At 42.9% G+C, this 9,513-nt stretch overlaps 1 protein-coding gene across 1 annotated transcript; it reads right to left on the bottom strand.

Annotated features, from left to right (window-relative positions):
• LOC146751654 (immunoglobulin superfamily member 22-like) lies at nt 1-5,225 on the bottom strand. The gene is made up of 3 exons (XM_085533892.1): nt 5,219-5,225; nt 486-578; nt 1-275 (listed from the first exon to the last, which is right to left on the bottom strand). Exons 1-3 carry the CDS (start codon nt 5,223-5,225, stop codon nt 1-3), a joined length of 375 nt encoding a protein of 124 aa, XP_085390018.1.
• Nucleotides 5,226-9,513: the final 4,288 nt, after the last annotated feature.

Below are 9,513 nucleotides of genomic sequence, written 5' to 3'. Positions count from 1 at the left end.
TCAGACCCACCTATCACCTTCAGGTGCGCTTTCTGACACCTTGTCTGACTTCACTGTCACTGTGCCAGCATCCTCAGGCTTAACCTGCTTCATTGTCAGTGTGCAGCAATTGCCAACGTTCTTGATGTCATTGTAATTGTTGGTGTAAAGGAGGTTGCCATTCAGGAACCATTCCACGTCCTCGTCATTATGGGACAGCTCGCAGGAGAAGACAGCAGAGCTCTCTTCTTCAATTTCTACATCCTGCAGGTGCTTCGTTACTTCTACATTGCAGGCTGTGGGGAAACAAGGTGAACTGTTACCACTGTTACTATAAATCATACTGGGATGTGGTAGAATGGTTGGACTAGATGATCTTTGTGTAATCTTCTCAGTGAAGATTATACATTTATAAAGTTAGCAGGAGAGAACGGCAGAAATCAACCCCAAGAAGAGAAATCTGAGGTGAAATAGGACATGGAAGAGGCCACCCTCCCTGCTCATACCTTCAGCTGTCAGCGTGGCCTCAGTCTCTGCAATTCCTGCCTTGCACTTGTACACACCAGCATCATCGGGCTTCAGCTTCAGAATCTTGAGCTCTGCTGAATGCTTATCCCTCTTGATCTTGTACTTCTCAGAGGGCTTGATGAGTGTGTGGCCTTTGAACCATTTCACAACCTTTGGAGAAGGCCTGAAGTCACAGGACAGGATGACAGAATGACGTTCCAAAGCTGTCTTGTCCTCCCAACTTCCTGGTGATTTCTATATGGTAATCTGCAAAGCAGGGGTGGAAGAGAAGAAAGGATGAGGACAATTGGAAGAAGAGGAAAGTCTCTTGCGTGTATTCCATTCCAATTAATGTCAAGTTCACAATGGTTCTTTGAACAACTCTAAAGATAAAACAAACGATTGTCTATAGGGAATGCCATTGACTACATTTCTATAAAGTAATACTGTATATTATCTACCAAATGCAAGGTCCAGCTCTTGTTCTGTGCTTATTAAATTGCTCCAAATTGTTGAGGCTTTTATTCAAATAAGAGTGAGTTGAAAATATAACAAATACTTCAGGATGTGAATGGAGACTCTTATGCTGGGGACAACAGCAGATAAAAAGCCTGCAAGTTTCTTTCAGATGAAATCAATGACAAACTGCATCAAATTTAGGTGCTACCAAACTTAACCTTATCTAGTTCAGAAATACAATTAATTTCACCTGATTTGACTTCTTTGGTATAGCCAAGGACAAAACCTCAGCTCTGTAGATCTGAATAGTAAGCACATCACAACTATTCAAACACATCTTTTACTGAGATGCAGCTGTCTCATTTAGTGTCCAACGACTTTGAACTGGAAATGGAGCAGACCCTCCAGACACACACACAATATTTCAAAGACCCCAGTGAAGGAAGGCTGTACGTTAATTAATTCTTCATCTTCATGATGTAAACCAAGCCAGGATATGTTACCTCTGACGAGCAGATTGGCTGTGGATTTGGATTTGCCAACTGAGAACTGAATGGTGCCTGTCATATCAGTGGTGGTTTTCGGTATGGTCAGCTGGTGGATGGTGCCTTCTTGCTGCATAATCAAGTTTCTGCCAGCCTGTAAGACTTCCCCACGTAGATACCACTTGGGAGGTTTCACAGAAAGAATGGATATCTCGCATTCAAACTTGGCTTTTTCAGGCTCAGTCACATCCTCATTACACAGCTCCTTTACTAGATTAATGGATTGCTCTTTAAGAAGGATGGAACAAGAGAAAGCAGAGATGTAGAAGGAATGTAAAAAACCCTTACATTATCACCCTACTTACTCACATCAGCATTACTGCACATGAACACTACATCTATCAGCTCAAAATGCCTTAAAACATCATTAAATAATATTCTAAAGAAAGGAATGTTGTTAAGAAGTCAGACAATAAGACTGACAACCTGAAGAGAGCCCAGATCTTCTGATTCCCAGTCCAACATCCAAATCAAACCGTGACCTTCCCATCCCAATATCAAACTCCTCGCATTACGAAATGGAATACAGGTTCAATGAAACACAGACATTGATAATTACTTTGGTTAAATACAGCAACTTAGCTCTGAACAACAAGTTTTCTCCTAGTAAAGGTCTCTGTAGCTCAAATGTAATGACTCTACTTAGGAGAAATTCATTTTCCAGGATGTTCTTGCCCTTATAATGGTAATAGTGGCAAAGCTGGGGACTGAACTCTTGAGTAGTGTGCTAACTCAAATGTCTCCCTTTTCTTTATCACACTTAACATCATATATATACCCTAACATTGTATATATTAAAAAAAAAAAACAAAACCAACCCTGTGCTCTTTTCAATGAGACAGAGAAAATGAAGAAAAAGTCAAGCTATGTTTTTTATCCCTCAATGTTCAAACACAAATCTGAAGTTTAAAAGTAGAAAATCAACCTCGTAAGAAAATAATCTGTTCTACTTAGCAAAAGTAAAACCCAAAAGACAAGCTGGATATTTTGTGGGCAGAAAGGTAGGTAGGTAGGAGTTTTTATTTCTCTGAAAGGTCCCTGTGGCATTCAACTTTTTTGACATTCTTGCAAATGATGTTAGCTGGTCCATGTCACTTGTTCCACCCTAACCTCAGTCCCAAAACAAAAGAGGAACTCCCTTCTGAACCTTCTTCACTTCATTTCAGATGTCCTTTCTGCTTCATCTCCAACCCACCCCCCACTCAGGAGAAAGATCCCCCTCTTACACCCTACCATCTTGCCGCATTCTGATGTTGTCATCAGCCTTCAGCTTGTCGTCATCTTTGTACCACTGGGTCTGAACCTCATCGTGTGAAATCTCAGACAAAAGATGCACTCCCATATTCATTCACTTCCACATCTTCCAGTGCTTTAAAAATATTGATATCTCCAGCTGTGAATCAGTAGAGATATATTTGTCAGGGTATTTCCAGAACTGAGTGCAGCATCTTTTCCTTACACATATTTGCTTGGAAAATAAGTAGGATTATGTTTTATTCTAAACCATCATCCATTCCTGAGTCATTTCCCTTTTCAACACAGTCAATGCATTATTGCCCTTGAACTTAAAGATAGACTTACTAGCTACAATGGAGCTCCCTGCAAACAGTTTTCATGGAAACCAGAACCTCATTTATTCTAAAACCTTTCAAGCAAAATTAAGTATAGAAAAACAATAGAACTGACTGAATCTTTAAGGTCATTTAGTTCCAATCCCCCTGCTATAGGCAGGGACACCTCCCTCCAGACCAACTCTTCTCCTCAGGGTCAAGGCTTCTCTCAAATCATTCTCCTCTAAGCCTGTGCCTGTGCTTGGGATTGCCCTGACTCAGGTGCAGGGCCTTGTACTTGGCCACACTCAAGTTCATGAGGCTGCCAAGGGCCCACCTCTCCAGCCTGTCCAGGTCCCTCTGGGTAGCATCCCTTCCCTCTAGCACATCAACAGCACCGCTCAGCTTGGTGTCATCTGCAAACTTGCTGAGGCTGCATTTGATTCCACTGTCCATGTTGCCTACAAAAATGTTAAATAACACTGGTCCCAACACCACCCTCCACCTGGACACTGAGCTATTGACTGCAGCTCTCTGAGTGTGACCATCCAGCCAGTTCCCTATCCTGTAACTGGTCCATCCATCAAAACCATTATTCTCCAGTTTGGTGACCAGGATGTCATGCAGGATGGGATCAAATGCTCTGCACAAGTCCAAGTAGATGATGTCAGTTGCTCTCCCATTATCCACTGATGCTGTTACTCCATCATGAAAGGCCACCAAGTTTGTCAGGCATGGCTTGACCTTGAGGAAGCCATATTGGTTACCACCAATCTCCTCATCTTCATTTTCCAAACTATGCCAAGGAGAACTAGACAGAACTCTACAATGTCGTGTCACTACAAACCTGTCTGAACCATTGGCTTCTCTGCATGCTCATCACTAGTCTCTCCTTAGCTTGTGTGCCCACAGTGTATGGGGAATGTCAGCCACAAATCTTACCTAGGGGACATCTTTGCTTCAAAATCCTTTGAACATCACACAATCCCTTTTAACTCTCCAGGTCTGCACTTATTTATGTCAGAATCAGACCTTTATTCTGTGCTGCTATTTCCCTTTCCATCTGAAGGGCCTGGATACAACTTGGATTAACCTCAGGAGCAGAGTTCCTGCATAAAACAGCCAGTACTGAAACAGCAACCCAACCTTGTTGCAGACTGAGAGAGAAAATGAGAGTTCACTACTTGTGAATAATGAGACTTCTCTTATTTCCCTGGGAAGTAATGCCCACTTTTTTACTTTGATGGAGCTCCTTCCCATCCTAGAAGGGAAAATATCAAGTCAGATCTCCATTAGTCCTTCCATCTCTGCACTCAGCAAAGGCAGCCTTCAGATCTATGCTTAATTCACCCACTCCCCTAGAATTAATGGAACTGTGCTTCCTGGAACATATGCTGAAGCTTAAGCACAGTGCAGTGTTTTCAACATGTAGGAATGGCTATAGAACTTGCATAAATTCTGGCTGACCTATGACAGCTTAAAGCACTGCAGAGGACTGTTAACAAGCCCGTTTGGACATCACCTTGAATAAATGACGTTATCCCCAAGTAAGGGAAGGAACAGCTGAGCACCGGGGAGGTACACAAAGGGCCAGAGCAAATTCTCACACTGTCAGGTGCAAAGAAAACTCAGATTTCACCCTAAAACCCAGTTCACAACAAGGCTACAAAATCCTGTCTGAGAATTTCTGTGTTAGAGTTGAAGCTCAAGACTGTGCTCCAACCAACAATATTTTGTGAAGCAAGACCTCAGGAGTTCACAAGAAACCCAAAACAAACTTCCATTTCAACTTGATAATGAACTCAGGACATAATAACAAAGAGTGCTGATCTGGGCAAGTAAAAGAGCACAAAGAAAAGAGAGCAGTGCAAAAGCTATCAAGCAAAATCTTAGACCCGCATCCCTTGGAAGTGAAATTAAAGGCTCTCATTCATTTCCAGAGAAGTCAGAAAGGAAAATACCATTACATGCCATACCTTGAACCACTTGACGTCCACCTTGGGCCTGGACAGCTCACACTCAAATGTGACCTTGTCCTTCTGAGTGATGCTAATGTCTGCCAATGGTTTGCTGATTTTCACAGGCAATTCTGAGAAGGAGAAAGAAGGATGTGGATTTAGTTGGGAATGAGGTCTCTAGGAGCATCTGGCATAAGGAATAATGAAAGGCAGTGCCTACTCTCCATGCGTACTAGAACTTGTAATTAACAACAAAAAAACCTATTGTTTTGAGCACATTATCATTACTTGTGCTAGGGACAATAACGTTCCAACAATCCTCTTGATATCTGAGGGATACTCTGGTGGCAATGGCCCAGTGCAAAACATTCTTTGCAGCTGGAAGGAAAGCTGGTTCTGCTGTTCAAGTAATCTGGGACAGGAGCAGATAATGACACCTTGCACCAACCAATACCTGTCACAGTGAGCCTCCCGGATGAATTGATGCCTTCTGCTTTAAAGGAAATGAGTCCTGCATCTTCAAGGGTCACAGAAGAAAGTGTCAAGGAATGTTTCTTCCCCTGGACACCCATCGTGATATTTGGTGCAGGCTTCAGCCGCACGCCGTCCTTCTGCCAAGTCCCTTCCACATCCTCATGGGACACCTCCACCGAAAAGGTGACAGTTCCCTTCTCAGGGAATTCCAGGGGCTGCAGACCTTTCACCAGCTTCATCTGCCGCACTGAAAGACAACGGGGACAGGTTGGAGATCTCACACCAGCAGCTGAGAAATAGAATCATCAAAGGAATCAGAGAAAGGTTTAGGTTGGAAGGGACCTTTGAGATCATCCAGATCCAACCCCCCTCTGCTGTAGGCAGGGATGCTTCCCTCTACACCAGATTGCACAAAGCCCCATCCAGCCTGGCCTTGAATGCTTGAATAGCATCAGGACTTCCAAAACAAGTTACTTCCCTCTTCCTCTCCCAGGTACAGTATCTGCCAATTAAGCAACAGCCTTTGCAAAGAAGAAAACTTGTTCATAACCAGGTCCGTGTGTGCTCGTAAATGAATCCTTCCAGATGGAAAAAACATTTCAGGTGGCCTCCTAGATTTTACTCCTTTTTGTGTTGCACACAAGACTGAAAAAAAAATTACTTTTGCAAAGTTCTTCTTGTCATAAGGAGACAAACATTTGGGGAATGGCAGAACCAGGTAAAATTTTCCCTGATGAAAGCCTAGAAGTATATCACAAGAAGGACCAACTTACCCATGACCTTTTATTTGTCTTACTCAAGCATCTCCTCCTGGCCATAACTGACAATAAAATATTCAGCCAGACTACAGGTTTGAGCAGCTGAGTTGTTTCTAGGATCTCCTGCAATCTTAAGCTTGGATCACACACTTGTCTTTTGACTAAGTGTCTTTTACAGTGCAGTAAAACAACAGGTTTTCACATGGCTATTCCTCATTTACCTTACTCTGAAATCATTCTCAAACCATGCGGGATCAGTCCAGGGAGAAGGGGAGGAGAGGGGAAGGGAAAGGGGAAGTCCACAGTCCTCTAAAATCAGGCTTCTTAGCCTAAAGCTCAACAGCAAATAGCAGTCCACTTCCCCACATTGCTAGACTCCGAGCATTTAAAGAACATCAGCTGACCTCTTTATGAGCTCTAACATAGCCAGAGGAATTAATATATTCAAATATTCTCTTGAGTGATGAGAAATATGGACCATAACTTCAGATTTCTGCTGTTAAACTCTCACTTCTATCATAAACCAGGGTAAGAGTTCAATGCTGTTTTAGATGGAGGACTCATATTTTAAATAACTCATCTCATTAAGGCTTGGATTCCCTACTACAATTAGCTAAATTCCAGTTTGGATCATGCTTCACCTTGGATCACTTAGGGCTTCAGCCACGTAATGGAACTAACTCAATTTGTCTACAGAGAAGCTGTTTTCTATAGCAACAATAAGCTGTGATTGCAACTGGATGTCAGGAGAGCACAAATCCCGCAGTTATCCTGCACCAACATCCTCTCCTTCCATCAGAACAGCAAGTTTTTAAACCAGACTCATGCAAGCTTGCATGACACACCTTGTGCAAAACTGTTGGCAGCCATCAGGACAGCCAGTTGCTTCCTGTATAGACACTGTTCCATCAGTTTGGGTTTTTTGCCTTGCTAGAACAACAGCCAGTGTCTGAAAACTCCCACAACTGAAGCAACCACACTGATATACCGCAGTCACTGGAGGTGCTCAAGAGCCACGGGTATGTGGCACTGGGGACGTGGTTAGTAAGTCCAGTGAGGGTGGGCTGGGTTGGACTCAGCTATCTCAGTAGTCTTTTCCAGCCTTGGGTCCAACTTGTAAGAGGGAATGAAGCAGCAAACTGCCCAGCACTGAGCTGCATTCTTCCGACACGTGGTATCAATGAACTGCTGTATTTCCCTATCTTCTCTGGAACTATTATTCATCTAACCTAACTGAAACAGTAAGCCTGAACCTAGATATAAATCAGGATCATAGTCACCCGTGGTTCCTTCTATATTCAGAAAGACACTCTAGAGGGTAATTCAGTGCATCTAGAAATTCAAGTAGTCTCTGAAGGTCTATGTATTTTCCAATCTCTGTTGGCCGCAGAAGGATGTGAAGTGCTGCACATGGCCCAACGATCAGCACTGACAATCAGCTGCAAGTTAATATCTGCGGGTTGTTTGGTTTGTTTGCTTGTCTGTTTTATTTCCTACAACCATTCAGTTTGGAGAAAAGATGAGCAACTGCCAATAAAAGTGATAAGTGCACATTTTGGGACACAGAAGCAGAATTTTGTGACAACTGTCAGCCCAGAATATGTTGATGATGAAGTTGTCCTAACAGTGCATGCCAGTGATTTGACAAACCCTGCTCGGTATGACACAGTTTGTCATTTTTCAAAGTTTTCAATTTTTGGTATCTTTGATTCCCAGTTGGCTCTTAGGCAAAAAAAAAAAAAAAAAGCCACCCAAACAACCTAGCCCTCATCTCATCCTTCCCATCCAGCTGCTGCCTCACAGAAGGGGTAAAATAAAAACTCTCTTGGACTAGCAGAGAGATTTACAATGGAGTAACTTAAGTAAGGATGGGAGACTGAAGGTGTTGGGGAAGACATCCAGGCTTTAGCTACAGGGCATGCATGCAGAATCACAAAACAAAGGCCAGTCAGAGAAATCAGAGCTTCGTCAGAATTAATGGGGTTGTTTCTACATGCCCACCCTATCTGCCAGTGTAAAACCTTCCAGTGAAAAAAAAGAAAGCTACAGATGGGTGGGGAGAATTGTTGGTGAAATTATTTGTGATATTTTTTGCTAATAATATGCTTAAAATCCTGGAGCAAGACTTAAAGTTAAGCAACTCATTCTGTGTAAGTAGACTTACAGAAGGGAACCATAAAGCTTATGGAAGGGAACTGTCAAGCTAATCCACAGCTAAAACAGAGTAGAGACGAATTGCAGGAGCTTGTTTACTTTGCAGAAGTGTGAGCTTTAACCACTGCTGAGCTCCTAGTACAAAAGTCTGAACCAATGCAACAAACCAACCCGTCCATGTTGTACGAAGGAATGTACTGACACCACCAGAACACAAAATTCTATGGCTGAAAATACGCGCAAAAATCATCCAGCCCTTCTCCATTGCTCCAGGACATGCTCAGCTCTTTGTGCCCCAGATATTTCACTAACCTTTTCTGAAACCCACTGTGAAGGCTTCAAAGCCCCTCCAAATGACTTATCCAGTCATCCAGCCATTAAAAAGCTTTTCTGTTGTAGAACTTGCATCTTTGTCATTGCAATTGAAGTCCCTTATTTCTGCACAGAGAACAGATTGTTTGCTTCCACTTTCTAAGAGCCTTTTATATACTCAAAGCCTGCTATCATATTATATATGAGCACCTTCAAAGAGCCAACAGAGTCAATGATTTCATTGGAAGCATCAGATTTTATGACTCGCAGGAAGTGATCACCATAACTCACACTCACATCTCCTGCCTATAGAGGAGATCCTCCTTGCATCTACAAAGATGCAAGAAGAAAAGAGGCAAAGAAGGGGTAAAATAAATCCCATCTTACATTTGGGATGCTTAATTCCAGCCTTGAAGGCTGATTTGCCCACTTAACAGCTGTGCTCTTCAGAAGCCGTTGTTCCACAGTTATTTAGAGAGAAAGACAAGTTTTGTACTTGGTTGTTAACACAAAGAACAGCATAAACACACAAATGAACTCAGCTTTGCAGTGTTGTAATGGCTGATGAGGGAAGCTAAGGATCCTTCCACACTGTCAGCCTTCATTTCAGGAGACATACCTTTGGGGGTGATGGTAATGCTGCTCTTGTCATCTCTGGACTCACACAAGTACTCTCCCTCATCCTCAGCCCGGATCCCTCTTATTGTCAGGGTTCTTCTGACCCCTTCCTCATCAATCTGGAAACGTTTGCTGGGTTTGATCTCAACTGCATTCCTGCGCCACACCACCTTCCCTTTGGCATGGCTCACTTCACAGC

Source organism: Coturnix japonica, unplaced genomic scaffold (genome assembly GCF_054131305.1).
Source record: "Coturnix japonica strain WE unplaced genomic scaffold, WE-NBRP24 Scf069, whole genome shotgun sequence".
In the NCBI taxonomy this organism is placed as follows: domain Eukaryota; kingdom Metazoa; phylum Chordata; class Aves; order Galliformes; family Phasianidae; genus Coturnix; species Coturnix japonica.
The sequence above is the reverse complement of the archived record's forward strand: the minus strand, read 5'-3'. Positions and strand labels throughout refer to the sequence as shown.